The following is a 17691-nucleotide window of genomic DNA, read 5'->3' as shown; positions in this document are numbered from 1 at the left end:
TCCTCTGTAACCCTGCCTTCCTCAGTAGATTATAAATTTCCCGAGGACAGGGATCATGTCAAATTACTTCACTGACTTCCACATCGGCACCTATGCACATAGTAATTTAAACAAAACACCCGACTGACCCTATGTTATAGTTAAAAAACCTAATATTTGTCGGGTATCTTTCCTGGGAAAAATTTATTTTCTTAACTTTTGAAAAATCATCAACTTTTTTGAATGTTTAGCATTGCCGTGATGAGGACAGTCAAAGGTAAGTGTATTTGTTAGGGAATGAACTTTCTGCCCAAGTCAGAAGAATGAACCATCTACCCACGACAGAAATAGAATCCTGTCCTCCAAACCCCAGCTGGAGCCCGTTACCTCAACATAATCGTCACATGGACAGGACATATGAAGCAATTGAAGGTTCTGTTGATGATTAAACACTCAGGTGGAGCGGTGGCATTTGTCAACAGCCACCAGCGTTCAGCAAATGTGCTCCACGTCATTGAGCACTGGCCCTATTGTGAAGCATTATTCCTATTCTGAATGGGGCTGGCATTATGTAATAGAAGGACATAAAGTAGAAAAAGCAAAACACTAAGACATACATAAATGCCACTTTTCCTTTTCTAAGCACCTTGCAGGATGTCTAGCTTATGGTTGGAATTAGATTGAATTGGGACTTTTGGTCAAAATGAAGAGGTGATTGGACTGAATGCTTAAGTTAAATTCAAAAGTGACACTCTTTCTCCCCTCCTCCACTGGGAACAGGCAGAGACTTGGTTGAGTGACTTTTCTAGGCAACTGGCCCTAAACTTCCTATTCTCTGACTCTGAATTACATCAGGGTCCAGCTGCTGTTCTGTAGCTGTGATCCACTCAGCTCTAGGGGGAAATACAGAAAAAGTGATTTTTAACAATTTCAGGGCACACACACACACACACAACACACACACACACACACACACACACACACACACACACACACAGAGGCTCTGGGACACCAGCCTCCTTTCCAACCTGCTCTTCATCCTTGCATTTCACACATTCCATTCCAAATACAAACCTCCTCCAACGTGCGAGTCTCAGAAAAGATAAAAAGGGGGAGATCAAGGCTAAGGATAAAGGGCACTTTGCTGGGGGTCGCTAGACAGAGGGGCCTATTGAGAAGTGGGCAGCAGATTCTGAACTGTGGGTCCCTGGAGCCAGACTGTCTGGGTTCAGATGTCGTCCTTCCCACCTCCTAGCTGTGTCATCCCAAGCAAAGGCCTAAGGTCTCTGAACCTGGCTCTATCTCTGTAACCAGGGATGGCAACAGCATCTCTCAGTCTTGGTTTTTTGTGGCAATTAAATGAGTCATCTCACATGGAGCGCTTATCATGGTACCAGGCACACGTTCTGTGCTTCATGGGTATTAGCATCCCAGGGGGAGGTGCCCACAGGACAAAGTGAACTATAAGAAACTGTATCTGCCAGTTTCTGCACTGACCTTACTGTCACTCATGGATTTTTATGGCGGGCACGTGCTAGGAGTAGAGAATGCAGAGGTGGAGGCGATTGTGCAGGGCCTGCCTGTGTGGTTATGGTTCAGCACATGAACTCAGTCGAAGATGCTCTTAGCAGGAGGTGCCTCGCCCTGGGCGCTTGGTGAGCAGCACAGGGCCTGGCCCACAGGAAGGAATCAGTACCACCTCCCCCCTGAGGGAGGCTTCTCACAGATGTCCTTGACTCACTTTGCACTTTCATTCCACAGTCAACCACTCACCAAAATCCTAAGTAGACCCACCATCTTGGCTTCTTGAGATGCGCCCTCTCTCTGCTTCCCACACAGAGAACATTGATGCCTGAACCATAAGCTCCAGACTCCCATTTTCTCCTTTCAGCTGCTCTTTGGGTTCTTGCTGGAGCATTGTTAGCAGATGTCTCCCGCCTGCTCTGCTCTCCTCGCACCTTCCCCACCACTGCCCTGCCGTTCCGTGTCTTGCCCCCGATTCTGGGCCAGTGACCTTACTTCTATCTGTCTGAGACCCCAACTGGCCATCAGCAGCATTCTCTCCAAGCTCGCCACTAGGCAATCAATTCAACCCATCCTCTTCCTCCTTCTGCAGACTGAGGAGAATGAGTCAAGACCAGGCCAGTGTGAGGGCAGCCTGAGAACCCTCTGCCCCTCCAGCCTCTGCTGTAGCTTCCTCAGACTCTCTCCACAAGCTGCTCAATGCCCACAAGATGCTCAGATTCATTCATTCATTCTTTTGCTTACAAACATCCATTAAGAGCTAACCTGTGTGCTATGTCCTAACTGCTACCCTAGGTTCTTGGGACAGAGCCATCAACAAAATAAAATCTATACCTGTGTGGAGCTCTCAGTATAGTGTGGGGAGTTGGAAATAAACAACCAAGCAAATGATGTAGCATGTTGCATGGTAAGTGATCAGCCTGTGTCTGTGGTTCTGCATCTGAGGATTCAACCAAGTGAGAATCAAATATTTAGGAAAAACTTGTATCTGTACTGAACATGTGAAGATTTTTTCTTGTAATTATTTCCTTAACATTACAGAATAAGAGCTATTTACATAGTATTTGCATTGTATAAATTGTTTTAAGTTAACTAGAGATGTTTAAAATATATGGGAGGATGTACTTCAGGTTAGATGCGACTACTACACCTTTTTATATAAGGGAGTTGAGCATCCATGGATTTGGGTGTCTTTGGGGTATCCTGGAACCCATGAATACTAAGGGACAACTGTACAACAAGTTTGAACCATGAGTCAAGTGGTCCTGGGCCTATGTGAGCTGGTGACCAAAGCTGGAGGGAAATAGAGAGGTAGCTCATGCAGGAAAGGGGCTTCGAAGAGTCAGACCAATTCATAATGGCGAGGGAGAAGCTGTTCAATTTCCTGCTATTTAAACAAATTTGTTGAGAACTTCTGGAGCCAGCTGCTGGACAGTACAACAGCCTAGATATTGCTCTCCACAGTGTTCTGAGGCCTGGTGTGTGCTGTAACCTAAAAACACAATGGAACGGGTTGATAGTGCTGTGCAGTCCAAAAGTAATCATTCCATCTCTTGCTTGGGGATAGGGAGCAGAGGAATGCCCTGGCTCTTGGCTCCACTGCGAGTTTTTGGCAAATGAATACAAGAAAAGTCTTCAGCACGGTCTTTCCTCCTATCTCCTCATCTAGGCCCAGGTAATGAGGAATTTGGGAGAGGACTTGATGAGCTATAAATACGCTGCCTCCCAACCACAGATTAAAGGACAATGCAGGCTGGAAAAATAGCTCTTGGCTTCCCTCTCATCACGAAGATGTAAAAGCATTAAACGTGCATAATTTACAGGGCTCTTTCATATGATAGGTCTCATTGGATTTTTAATATATAGAGTGATACAAAATCTATCATAATTTATTTACCATTGAGTTAAACAGATCTTCCTGTTAGCATGAGGCACACGTTCACTGCAAAAATAAACAAATTTTGTTGTTGTTATTTGCTTTTAAGGTTTGTTAAGAATTATCTCAAGTGACCCTGAAGTTTTCCAATTTTGTAAGGTCCTGAGGTGGATAGCTTTACATTCTAACTGAATTAATAATAATTACTAATGGGATTCACACAATGTTCCCACAGAGATGTCCCTGAATACCAACCTTCATACTCCTGATACTTGGAATATGTGATTCCTCCACCAGCTGCATCGTGCCATGTGCAATTTCTATCTTGGGGTCAACTTGTCTCTTTATATAGAAACCATTGCCTTGTCAAATTAAGTAAGTACATGAGTCATTTGTGCATTTCCTAAAAACTATTACATCAAATTTTTTCTTATCTGCTACCTATTTTATTTTTTCATCAGAAGGAAAACATACTAACAATGCAAATATCATGGTGAAAACCCTAAACATCGGTGGCCTACTGCTAAATGAAAGAGTTTCTGGGTGGTGATTGAATTTCATCCTTGTCTAAGAAATGATTGCATCTTCCTTTGCATCATCACCAACCAAGTAACTTACACACCTCTGTGAACTTGAGGCTGAATGTGTATACTTCACATTGTGACTGTGATCATTTGGACACTAGGGAATGGTCTGAGATGGTAGCATTAATTAGGGTTTAGAAGGGTTCCGATGGTTACTATAATTCTGAGAGCCAGATAAAGCAACGACAATCATGTCTTTGGTGCAAAACAAGACTCTGCTTGTTTTGTAGATATAGTGTGAAATGGGGGAAGTGACACTTGTTCTTTCCTGGATCATAGGTGGATATTCATGAAAAGTTCTGATTTCTTTTTACTTCAGATCATTATGCTAAGGAGCTGAGGTTTTGGGAAGAGGACACCGTCTACAAAGACAATAAGAATTCCTACAGTGTCCTTAGATGGCTTTTTCTATATTCCCAGGGGCAGTAAGAGGACAAATATTAGGTGTGTCCAATCTACTTAGGAATTTGAGACCAAAGGGAGGATGGACTAAACAATTGACTTAATTGTTGGGATTTTTATGAACCTTTTCTTCCTGTTATCTTCTGATCACAAAATCTCGTCAAGTATATCAAGAGTGCCACTCCTGTGGACCCATCGGCCAATATTCATTGCTTTCTGCTCTTTTATTCTCTGGAAAAATGAAGGGTTAGCAAAAGGAAAGAAAGAAAGAAAGAAAGAAAGAAAGAAAGAAAGAGAGAGAGAGAGAGAGAGAGAGAGAGAAGAGAAGAGAGAAGAGAAGATAAGAAAGAAAGAAAGAAAGAAAGAAAGAAAGAAAGAAAGAAAAGAAAAACAGAGCAGGTGAACATGCTTGCACCGTTCTTGCTGGACAAAAGAAGATAATGATTCAACAGAATACTCTCACTGTCTACTTGACATATTATTAGACTTTTCATTTAACTAAGGGAACTCCTAAAAATGGCTTTATTAATAATGAAGTAATGTCAGTTCCTGACATTTTTCAATGTTTCAAAGGCATTGGGAAAAAAGGCACTGAGATTTTTCCTACTCCTAAGTGAAAACACAGTGGAAACTCATTAGTTGTTCCAAATATTGTTGAAAACTTGAGTTTATTCTGAGATATTGTCATCAGATTCCTTACAAATGGGTGATCTGTGTTCCCAGGAAAATGACTTGGGCTATTAAGACTTAAGTCATTAGAGTAGAAGAAAACCTCAGATTTTGCCCTAAATGAAAAAGAGAATTACTTTCATCTTTTCTTTATTATTACATTGAAATAGAGCAAGAGAGCAGAGGAAACCTTCCAGAAGAGGAGAGATAAAATCTGATAGAGTAACAAGGGAATATAACCATGCAACACTAGTTCTTCTTTCTTCCTGAGTGTGGAAGGAGGACTTGTGACCCTGTTTTGCTACCATGGAAACCACCAAGGTATGTGGAGGGTCCATTCCAGGCCCATCCTCCCCCTTTTGGAACTTAGGATCCCACTTTTTTCAAAGTTAAAATTTTGTAGTCAGGAGGTGATCTTTCTAGTGGCAAGAGGGGTGTGTGTGTGTCTTCTTTTATTTAGTTGAGTTCCTTAGCTCCTACTTTGCCTTTTAAACTTAGGAATTCTGGCTGACTTTCAGTCCAGACTTGACCAGAAGGAAGGTTGTCAATTTAAAGCAAAACCCCTGAGCACACTCCATGTCCCCAGAGCTCTCTGGTGTGGAATGTGTAGGCCTGTGCGATGTCGAACACACGCTTCATGCAGTCACTGGGTCTCTGCCGTGCTTCATTATATCAGTCCTGTCACTATTTGTACACTCAGAGATTTCTTTGAAGATAAGTTTTCTCAAAATGAAATTCTTCCCCTCTTTCATTCACAGGCTATTCCCAAGCCATCATTTCTTTGAATTAAAAAAAAAAAAATTCTGAATGTTAAAGCTTTTATTGCAAATCTTCCTCAACACAGATGCAGGGACCACGCCTCCCATGCATCCCATGTCCAGGCAGCTACGGTTCTGGAGTCCCTTCCAAATGCTGTAGATAGCAAAGCAAAAATGGACCAGGCATTTGGGAAGCTGTCAGCATGCCAAAGTCTGTCTTTCTGGAAGGAGGCGATGGGAGAGAAGATGTGTGGATGGTTTGGGGTTCCACCACAGAAATGCTCTGGACAAAGTTGGACAATCTCAAAGCAGGAATATTGTATGAGGGGTTCAAAACCTCAGGGGAAGAGTTGGAAGAGATACCCTATGATATCTTTTTATTTTACTAAAAAGGAAAAATAAAAAAGAATTAGACTTTTTTTTTTTTAAGAGAAGTTTTTGGTTTACCACAAAAATGAGAGAAAGAGACAGAGAATTCCCATATACCTTCCCCCAATTTCCTCCACACCACAACGGGATATTTGTCATAATCAATGAATCTCATTGACACATCATCATTACTCAAAGTCTATAGTCTACATTAAGCTTCTCTCTGAGTGCTGTATATTCCATGGTTTTGGACAAATGTATGACATGTGTCCACCACTACAGTATCATATGGAGTAACTTCACTGCCCTAGAAGTCCTCTGTGCTACACCTGTGTGTCTCTCCTTCCCCTTCACTGCAGGCAACCACTGACCTTTTTACTGACTATAGTTATGTCTTTTCCAGAATGTCACATAGTAGAATCATCTCTACATAGCCTTTTCAAACTGGCTTCTTCCACTTGGAATATTGCTTGTCTGGATGGACTAATGGCCTCAATTATAGGTTTTTATCCACAAAGGTGAAAAAAAAGGATGCAACAGCCTAATATCTGTAATGTCAACTGAAGAGAGATGGCTGAGCTGCAGAGTTCTGAGCGAGGGGCGTAGCTGATGCTAGGGACCCATCCTAGTGTGGCAGGATGTATAAGTGACAGTACAAGTGACAATGACCCATTGTGAACCAGTTGGTTCTTAAAAGGGACTGTGTTGACTCCTATGACTGGGGTAAATCTGAATTTTCAGGAAAGACTGGATATAGAGCCAGGAAATATGCCATTTGGGTTCTGTTCTTTTTGCCTCTTGGTTTTGCCACTTTCTGGCCTGGTCTCATTCTCAGGTATACTCACCCATGAGGTAGCCAAGATGCACCCTGGAACTGCAAGTTCACCTTCTACCAGCTGATTAACACCCAGCCAAACTTCAGGGAGGTATTTCATTGGACCAACCATGAATGAACTCGGGTTGCCGATCAGTACCAGCCACTGGAATGAGAACTGGGACTGCCACATCACCACTCACCAACATGGAAGCGGAGCAGGGAGCATGCCTAAAGGAAAATTGGGATGTACTTATTGAAAGAATGGAAAAGGATTCTGAGCAAGTGAAATCAAAAGATGTTCCCCGTGCCAGAGCATGAGAAAGCAGTAGAAAAAATGGATTCAATACACATGACATAAAAGCAATTGAAAATGTCCACGTCCTCAAACATCCACTTAAAAAAAAAAAAAACCCTCTTTATAGTCTTTTTAAATGTTTCACAGGACACAGTCTTTCCTGTTCTGGGCCTATGTGTTCTTCGGGCTGCTGGAGAAGAGTGGAGGAAATGGTGGGTTCATACTGGGCTTCCTTTCTACCCATTTCTATTGTGTTGTTGAGAGCTAGAAAGTGAAACATGACATTTCCCAGACTTCCTTGCAGCTAGGGTCATGGGTACAAGTTAATTCCATTCAGCAAAGGTGCTCAGAGAAGTTCTACGAGGAAAAAGCCAGGAGGAAGGCAGCTTTCTGTTGCTTGGTTGCTTTCTGCTGCCAGGGACAGTTGCGGAGATCTTGGGCTTTTCTGTAGCAGCTTCTGATGTGCAGTTTCTAGTTTGGTGGATTTTGAGAGACAGCAGCAGAGGCAGCCTGCAGAGTCCCCTGATTGTGGAAGAAGTAGCAGTTCTTAAGCACTGCTCTGGGGACCATGAGCAAAGAGCCTGTTATTTGTGCCCCTCCAACATTGAAAGCACGGCATTTGCTGTGTTTTTGTTGTTGTTTGTTTTCTCTCCCCCCCCCTTAATTTATTAAATCTGTTCTGTTTAAAATAGTCAAAGAGGTATTTGCTATATTCAAGTGGGCATAAGTCTTGAAAAACAACAATAACAAAAATATGTCCAGTCCTTGTTGAAGGCCTATATGCTCAGATGGGTGCACTGTGAGCAGCCCTCAGTGAGAGGAGCAAAGCGGCAGCTCATTTGGCTTCCATGGGGTACGTTCCCGTGGACGAAGGAGGATCATGTCCACTTCTTGGACCTCTTCTGTCAATATGCATGTCTCTATTTAAAATTCACCTGGGCTCTTCTTCCCATTTGCCCATTGGGAACTATTCTTTGTTCCTTGAATTTGTTCTTATGATGCAAGTGAGCTCTTTGCTTTATTCACTCATCCTTTCATTTCACAGTCTACAGATATTTACTGAGTATCTTCTGTCTATTGGCAAGGGATGTTTTTTCTATCAAATAGCCCACCCAGACCACCCTCCCCGACTCCTGGTCCCTGAAACAACCTTGCAAATCCACGTAGGCTTGTACGTAATACACAACCTTGCAACTCCTCAGACACCTTTTACACATGCCTCCTCGATTGCCACAATCCAGGCGTTCAGCCCTATAAGTCCTGGGTTTCTCCTATCAAAGCATTCTCTCACGCTCTATTGAGATTACTTGGGCACTTGTTTCCCAGGCTAAATGTAATTGTCATGATGGCAAAGATGTGTCTTCCTTGTTGCCTGTGTAGACCCAAGACTCATGGGCATGCTTATGGCTCAGGGGTTCAACAAATATTTACTGAATTTATATTCTGGTATCCTAAGTGCTTCTGGACACTGAATTATCTCTGGAAGCTCTCAGGGCAGAGGTCAGTTCTAATTAACCAAGGAGGTGATAGAAACTCCAGATGCTAAATTTTGTTTTTGAGGCAAAATCAAAACCTGGAAAACCATTTATTTTTTTCCTCCTGAAATCACTCAAGATTTAATCCCCCATCCTCATCTCTTTTATTTCCACCAGAGAGACGGGGATGGGGGAGGGAGAGAGAAAAGAAAAAAGAAAAAGAGAGAGAAGTTTAAACCTCTCTGTAGCTTTGTACCACAGGATACCATCTCATTGTGAATATCCTGGTTATTTTAAATATTTTTGATGGAACATGTTAACAGGCAGAACTGAGGCACTAAAGTTTGCTAAGCAGCAGTGGAAAACTGTCACTGAAAGGGATGATAGAAGTGTTGTGAAAGCAAAATGAGATTTTAAAATGCAAAATCCCTTTCCTACAGCTCTCAATAAATACCAGTTCTCCTGCCCTGTCTCCTTCCTTTTCTTTTATTAATTCTTTGAATTTCCAAGAAGGAATAGCACTGTGTCATCAACTGAGATAGGTGGGCTGTATGGTAGATGCTTGGAATTTAAATAGAAATCTTTTCTTTTTTCAATCTTTCTTTCCTTCCTTTCTTTCCTGTGTTCTTTAAAGTACAGCCAGATCATTTAAACCTAAAATAAGAATACCAAATTCAGCCTTTGTGATGCAGACAGAAAAATCATAGGCTTGGTATAGTTTCACAGTAATGAAAATCAAGCCCCAGAAGTTAAAATGATTCAAAATTCCTCTTGACAACTTTTGTCTTGTCCCGGGGGAAGGGGGGATGAAAAGCAGTTAAACAAATACTGTAGACTACATAATTATTTTACCATGTAAACATGATAGAATTGCAAACTTTTTTTGGGGGTGGGGTTTAAAAGTACATGGTTACCTGTAATTACGGTCTTGCTAAGTTTGATTTTATAGACCAGCAAAACTCAAGTTTGATTTAAACCACACAGAAAGACATGATGCATCTTGGAAATGTTCTTTTTCTTTCTGACTCAAATGGCTGCTCTTATTTCACTCTAGTGATTTCCCTGGAAGTGAACCTTTTATTATGGTTATTGCTAATGTTGTGTGTCTGGCTAATTAAGTTGCCTATCCTAGAAGGCTTGCTACCAAAGCAGTTTATCTTTTTTTTTTTCCAAAGACATAGACAAAGGTTTATTTAGGAAGTAGATACACATTCAAGGGAGAATGTGGGCTGTCTTGAGAGTGAGAAACCTTTGGAATAAAGCAAGGAATACACATTTAAGGGACAATGAGAGCTATCTCCAGAGAGGAGAAAGGGAAACAGCATTATTATCTTTTTATTTCCCTTAAATTCCTGCAAACCTTTAAACTATTAGAGACAAGAGTTCATCACCGTCTTCACTGGGTCAGGTTGGTAAATTCTGCCAAATACCTGGTCGGTTAAATCCAGGGTGGAATGGGGTTAAACTAGATGCCTGAGGTGAAGATAAGGGAATTGGTTTCTTACTTTTACATTTAAATCTTTAATGTGGATATACACAAAGTCACAGAATTTGTTGTAACGAGCTCGAGGATAAAAGACTCTGGGACTTCTGAGTTCCAGAAAAATTCGAAGGAGGGTGTGGGGTGTATGGCAGTGAACAGCCGGGAGACTGGTGATGTATTCTGCAGTCAGTTCCAGTTACAGAAGGTTGCTTGGAGGAGGAATTTGGCTCGCCATTGAAGATGCATTTCCCTGATGAGAATGGAAGGGCCGGAGCTGGATTTTATGAGTGCAGGACCCACACCTCCCTTGGCATCAAGCCACTTCCAATTAACTTGTGGTGTCTTGTGCCCAGAGACTAAGTACAGACCCTTTCTGGTTTCTGCCTCTGTTTCTGGATACAGAGTTGGTATCCACAGACACTGCATGTGGGGTAACTGTTTTCTTACCATTTCACAGCTCCTGAAGGAGGTGTGATGTGTGTAAGGCGCTAGAAAGCCTGTTCTATAATTTCTTCTTGATTTGCCTCTGGTGGTGCAGTACATGCGCTCCACCGTGTGTGTGTGTGTGTGTGTGTGTGTGTGTGTGTGTTCACGTGAGCTTGCGGGATCATCAAGAACCAGAGAACGTGGATCTAGAGCAAATTGGGCGATTCTATTTTGCCTCCAAGACAAATGCTACATTTTACGGGGGTGGGAGTAGGGGTCTTTGTCAATTATTGCATTTGTGGCTAAAATTTATGATCCAGGATGCCACTCATCCGTCAGTGCAAGCACTCCCCAAATTAGGAAGCCCTGCAGGAGAATGCGAGGGAGGTCCAGTTCCTAAAGGCTCACACCCACGAGGACCTAGACTGCTCTGAGCAGGTTCCCTAGGCAGCTACAGCGGTCAATTAGTCTCCTGGACGCTGGGAGCGGACGGGTGGGCTCGCGGGCTCAGGGCAGATGCCTGGGAATGCCCTTGGAAGTTTGGGGTCGCGGGTGCCCCACCAGGCAGACTACAGGATACTCCCACGCAGCCGCCGGGCCCAGCACGTTACCCAGAGTGCGAGATGCCCGCAACCCCGCAGCCACAGCAGCTGCCCCAAGCGGGCGCCGCTGGACCCACCCCGGCGCTCGCCATTGGCTGAGCGGTGGGCTCCGGCCTACACGTTGTTCTCCTCGCGCCGGCGGCCCGCTTTGGCCCGCGCCTCACGGGGCCCAGGCACAGGCTCCAGGCACTCGCCCCGGCGCGGAGAGAATGGAGCGGCGCTGTGGGCGGGGCCTTGAGCAGAGCGCCCAGGGATTGGGCGCGGGGGGCGAGGGCGGGGCCTGCCCTGGAGAAAACCAAGGGCGCGCAGCCGGGGCGCAGTCCTAGCTCAGAGCTTCAGCTCTCTCGACTTGGTGCCCGGTTCCCTGCATTTCTTATTTTTTTCTTCTACACCGCGAAGCACCCCATCCGTGCCCACTCCTGTGCTGCGCCCTTCTACCGCCCAGCAAGTCCGGTTCCGCACGCGTGGTTGCAGCCCCGGCTGGAGCGGCGATGCGCCTCATCCAGAACATGTGCACCATAGCCGAGTACCCTGCCCCCGGCAGTGCCTCCGCTGCCGATTGCTGCCTAGGGGCCGCCGGCCGCCGACTGGTCAAGATCGCCGTGGTGGGAGCCAGCGGCGTGGGCAAGACCGGTGAGTCCTCGCGTTCAGGGGTTGGGGGGCTCGTAGTTCCGGAGTAGGACGTGGGAGACCCGTGCAGAGAGGTGGGAGCTGCAACTGGACCGCTCTCCCGCGGTCCCTTCGGGGTGGATCTCAGACATCATCGCTTCCACCCTACAGCTTCAACAGATGAGGGTGACTGGGGTCCAGACTGGCCAGATGATTTCCCGGCCACTACCAGCACAGCACAACGGGGGTTAGAACTTTGGGGTTTTGAGCCTCGGGTGATGTCTAGCATAGAAAGGGAAGTTAGTGAACATAATCCCTCCCAGAGGTCTCTAAAATTAGGGGAACATTCGCTTCTGGAAGGCTTAGGTGTGGCTGAGCTGGACTCAGAGGAGGGGGGGTGGGCCACAAGACCCAGCTGGCGAGCCGTAATTCATCAGGCATTCTACCCCTTCGTTGTGTCTGTCTGGAAGAAGGGTCAAGGAAGTACAGGGTGGGAATTTCCTTCGGTGGGCGTCTGTGACTTTCTCTGGGGGAGTTGTTTTCCAGGTGGCAGTGGGGTGGAGACCCACCCAACTTCCAGGGTTAACCCTCTTTCTTTTCTCTTCTTTGACCCGCAGCTCTGGTGGTCCGGTTCCTCACCAAACGATTCATTGGTGACTACGAAAGAAATGCAGGTAAGGAAATGTGTTGAGGAAGAGGCTGTCAGGAATACCGCAGTGCCTCCCAGGCAGGTTCCTTCAGAGTGACAGTCTGAGGGCATCAGGATCCTGCCACTTCCAACTCTGCATGGCACTCCATGTCCCCCCACCAAAAAAAAAAAAAAAAAACCCCAAAACAAACCTGCCATCTGGCCTCATTCCATTCCAGGCCCATTCATCATTTTATCAAGTGCCTGAAAGTATTCCCCTTGGTATGTTTTAACTATAGGGACCCCAGTTGGAAGCACCCTTTGTACTCCAGGGCCTCTCCCTTCAAAACCCGCCTGCAAAAGTCATAAAAAACATTGGCCAGCTCCTCCCCCGCCCCTCTTCCTCTCTGCTGGCTGCCTTTCAGAGGTGACCTTTTAAAGCAAAGGCCAAAGGAGAGCAGTTGTAAACCTAAAGTTCTCTTAACAAAGAAAAACAACTAGATGGTAGAGTTTTAGAAGGAGAGTTCCTGAATAAATGAGAGGACAAATTTTTCAATCCCTATGATTAAGAATAGCCCCTGGGAGGCTTAAGGGCTTTCTACCTATGCTCTTTTAGCAAATTGCTTAAGTCCATAGAGCCTATGGAGTACCTATAGGGGATTATTTGAAATGAATTATATAGGCCATCCCAAGATAAGACATGGTAGCTTTCTGCTTTGATGTAGAGTTGATTATCATTGTGCCACATTTTTATTACATTTGATGTTAGCTGTACATTAACTAACCATAGTTGTTTACTAAGCCATTGTATCTCATGGTCAAAATATAAACTTATTGTCAAAGAATGGTAACATATTAAAACAGAAATTCCACAAAGGCTGAGCAAGAAAATGTTCTTTAAGGAAATATTCTAGGGCTGGGTATGTAATTCATTGGTAGAGTGCTTGCCTAGCATGTGTAAGGCCTTAGGTTCTTCTCCTCAACAACACACACACACACATGTGAATATATTTTCATGTGTGTACATATATTTTCCCCTAAGTATGGAAATTCCATTTAAAGTTAAACACATTTCCAGCATTCACAAACTTTGCCCTGGTTTTAGTAAATCAATTAACACAGGGTTAAAATTGCAGTTTGTCTTTAAAAAAAAAAGCAAAACCTGAAGTAAGTTCATTACATACAAATAAACTGTATCTTCTTTTTGTGCTTTGGAATAGGTTACCTTTCTTTTTCTTAACATCAAATAAAGAAGCCAATAATGTTTTAAAAGTTGCACGTGAAGGAAGAACATACTCTTTTTTTTTTGTTTGCCATCATAGGTAATCTCTATACCAGACAAGTCCAGATAGAAGGTGAAACCCTGGCGATTCAAGTTCAGGATACTCCGGGTATTCAGGTGAGAAGCATTGAGACTTACTGGGTCAAAGGGGAGCTTAACTGTGGAATTGTTCCGTTGTTCTCAGAGTATCTCAAGCTGGAGGAGGAGAAGACTTGGGGAGTCAGGTCTAGACTTTTACATGTTGTTTGACACATTAATTGTATCTGGCTCTTGGTCAGTATTAGCCTGGCCGAATTTGGGAGATTTGGGTAAGAGGCAGGATCCTTCTCTTAGGAGGATTCAACACAGCAGGAAAGACTAAACCAAGCACTTGAAATTGGCAGTGATTCCTTGCTATGGTTTAAAAGGTCAGTTTTTACATATGTGTCTTTGGCATTAAAAACCAAATATCTAGGTATAGTCTCAAATACTTGGAATCACTTTAATATTGTGAAAAGCTACTCTATAGACAAAAGAGCTAGTGGGGTTTTTTTTCTTTCTTTTTTTTTTTTTTTTTTTTCCCTCTCCCAAACTGGGCAGTTATCCAGGTTTAAATGCTTCCAGCTCCTATCTTTACTTCCCCAGACTTACTGTCTAGCCAGTTAATTTCCCATTTTGTGCAACTACAAAGTCTCTCTGCATGGAGTTCTCTGCAGGTCAATTTTCCACTTGAGTGTGGTGAGCTGCACTGTTATTTATTCCAACTCTGTGCAGCTGGATCAACATATTGTCAAGAAAGCTGAAGTGTGTGGGGATCTAACTCGTTTATGACCCGCAGCCCAGCACTACCGTGAAGGGCTCTTTTGAATTTGCTGTCCTTCCGAGCCCGGGCTCTGCACTCCCATTCACCCGCTACTACTGTCCCTCTCTTCCAGGTCCACGAGAATGGGCTGAGTTGCAACGAACAGCTGAACCGGTGCATTCGCTGGGCAGATGCCGTGGTGATTGTTTTCTCTATCACTGACCACAAGAGCTATGAACTCATTGGCCAGCTCCACCAGCACGTCCAGCAGCTCCACCTGGGCACCCGGCTGCCTGTGGTGGTCGTGGCCAACAAAGCTGACCTGTTGCACATCAAGCAGGTTGACCCTCAGCTTGGACTACAGCTGGCCAGTATGCTGGGCTGCTCCTTCTATGAAGTGTCCGTCAGTGAAAATTACAATGATGTCTACAATGCTTTCCACGTCCTGTGCAAAGAAGTGAGTCACAAACAGCAGCCCAGCAGCACGCCCGAGAAGCGAAGAACCTCTCTCATTCCCAGGCCCAAGTCACCAAACATGCAGGACCTGAAGAGGAGGTTCAAGCAAGCGCTGTCTGCCAAAGTGAGGACTGTCACCTCCGTCTGAAGCAGGCCACTCAAGGGGATTTGGTCTTCCTGGGAAGAGGACCTGAGGTTCTTCCAGTGCAGGAATGTTGGATGCTGGCGGTAGTTCATGGTTCCAGAAAGGGCTGGAGCAGAGGTGCCCAGAGGGCCTATGGAACTGCTGCAGAAAAGGAAGTGTTTGGAGCAGGGGGACAGGAGGACAGATGGATGAGGCTTGAGTGAGCCCACTCTGAATATGTGACATACTGTGTCTTTTCCTTTCGATTGAAGAGGGGCGCAGACTCGCTTTGGTTTTTGTTCTTTGCCTTATAAATGATGGTCAGTTGTAGTTTCACCAAATATATTGATGTGATTAATGATGGGAAGGAAAGAACAAATTAAGCTTTCATAGCCCCCCCTTTTTTTTTTCCTTCTCTGCCCCCCAACCCCTTTTTCCTACCAGGAGAAGAATTGCTTTTCTTTGATCAGTGTGTTTTGCATTTTTGGAACTCCGTTCCTTAGAGAATACCTTTCAAACCTGAAGGATACCCAGATTTCCTTCTTTAAGAACAAGGAGGAACCCCGTCTCCCGCCACACACACACACACACACACACACACACACGTGGAGTTTATGGGCCAACATGTTCTGTGTACAGTGGAAGCTCTGGTTTTCAGGAAGGTGCTGGCTTTCCTGACACGGGATGAGTGTGCCTGGCTGGACATGCGTTGAATAGCTGTGAACTCAAAAAACTGAACCCCAAACTGACGAATTGTGAGACTGTGTAGTTTGTTTTTTAACTGTTGCTTGAGGTACAGAAACCAAAAGACAAAAAACGTGTCAATTGATTTTGGTGTGATTTGAGTAAGTGGCTCATGGCAATGATGTTGGGTTGCTTCCTAGGCCTGGCTGAGTCGTGGCTGTGGGTGGCTAACACACAAAACATTATGTTACAGAGTGACCAGATGCAGTGGCTGCCCACCAAATCCCCTACACAGATGCACTTTAAAAAGCCACTCCTGCTTTGGCTTAAACTGTAATTAATTTATTTTATGTACAATAAATCTGATTTTAAAAGAGTAGACATCTGAATTGGTCTTTATTGAAATTTTAACCTTCTGCTCTTCAGACAAAACATGACTCAGTATCTTCTATTTCTCGGGCATGTTGGATCAGGCTTTACATCTTTCAGGGTTATCTCTTAAGTCTCCCAATAAACCACTGAGGTCATTCATTGGGTTGCCTTTTATGAGTATCTCCATTTTATAGATGATGAAATTTCGACTTACAGAACAAGTTGGACAAGTGAAGGACCACAAGCTGTGAGTGTTGTGAACTGCAATTTGTTAGCCGCTTTACTCTCCAGAGTAGCATCTATCTATCTATCTATCCATTGTCTTCATGGTCCTCCAGGTAAACCTAAGATAAATGCCTGCCTGCGAGAACCCGGCAGCAAATCCTCGAGGGCGTGAATGCTTCTACACAAGATCAGTGCTCCTCCATGCGGTTTGGTAAACCTCTTTGGGTGTGCAGTTCTAAGACATCCACTTTATCCTCCTTGGAAAGCTCACAGCCACCAATTTAGGGCTGCTCAGAGCCACTTCCACAGAGCTTTGCTGCCAGTGGGTGTGCTGTGACCACCTGGGCCCGGAAGCCCTTTTCATTCATGCCAGTGAGGTGAGCTGCCTTTGTTGGTGAACACTCACACCTTCTCTTTGAGTCGTGCTTTCACATACCTATTCTTGTTCGATCCTCAGGGTAACCCTGTGAGAAGGGCAGGGGAGGTGATGACACCATTTTGCTGATGAGAAAAATGGGCTCTGAGTTTTGAGCGGTGTCCTCAGGTTCACACAAAGACCTGAATCCATGTCTTCTGTCTATATTCAATGTTCTCATGACATTGCTGCATAGGTTGGGTGGTGGGGTCAGGGGAAGCAGCCATTGTGAATAGCTATTGGGGTCTAGTTTGACGTGGACCTAGACTTTCAAGTCTGTTTTCCCAGGGGAAAAAATCTGACTGATCTTGACATTGATGCTCCGGTGATGCTCCAACACTTCCTTATGTTCAGGGCAAATTTTATACTTGGGGGTCTCATTTCACCTCAAGGGTGCATATGTTGGGGGCAGGGAGGGAAAAGTTTCCAGGAGGAGACTAAAAGCATCCCAGTACAAAGGCCAGCAACCTCTGACTAGAGTCCACTCCCTTTATTTGTACTCATTCTGCGTGGTTGTGTTAACTGTGACCAGCGAGTGGGAGGTTCATCTGAATATTCTTTCCCATGGTCTCTTCCCCAGGTTCTGGAATGAAAGGAGGTAAGAGTTTACCTGTGGGTGGCTTTCTGTGGCAAATGTGCCCTTGCATTGGTCACTGCCACACTGCTTCCCCTTCCTTTCCACCAGCTCCCCACCTCTGTACGCATCTTGCTGACCTCTGCTCCGGCGCTGGGCGCAAGCTACACCTCTGCACCGCTGGCCTTGAGCCTCACTTCCTCACACCTGCTCAGGCCTGGGTCTCACATGTCACCTGCATCTTCCACCTTTAGTCCATCCAGAGGGATAAAGTGGTTTGTC

General features: G+C 44.8%; 1 protein-coding gene across 1 annotated transcript; it reads left to right on the top strand.

Moving 5' to 3' along the window:
- The first annotated feature begins 11572 nt into the window (after positions 1-11572).
- Rasl11b (RAS like family 11 member B) lies at positions 11573-16202 on the top strand. Its single transcript, XM_047566651.1, has 4 exons — positions 11573-11892; positions 12486-12542; positions 13819-13895; positions 14693-16202. Exons 1-4 carry the CDS (start codon positions 11751-11753, stop codon positions 15161-15163), a joined length of 747 nt encoding a protein of 248 aa, XP_047422607.1. The 5' UTR covers positions 11573-11750; the 3' UTR covers positions 15164-16202.
- Positions 16203-17691: the final 1489 nt, after the last annotated feature.

The sequence above is a fragment of the Sciurus carolinensis genome, chromosome 10, assembly GCF_902686445.1.
Source record: "Sciurus carolinensis chromosome 10, mSciCar1.2, whole genome shotgun sequence".
Lineage (NCBI taxonomy): Eukaryota > Metazoa > Chordata > Mammalia > Rodentia > Sciuridae > Sciurus > Sciurus carolinensis.
The sequence above is the reverse complement of the archived record's forward strand: the minus strand, read 5'-3'. Positions and strand labels throughout refer to the sequence as shown.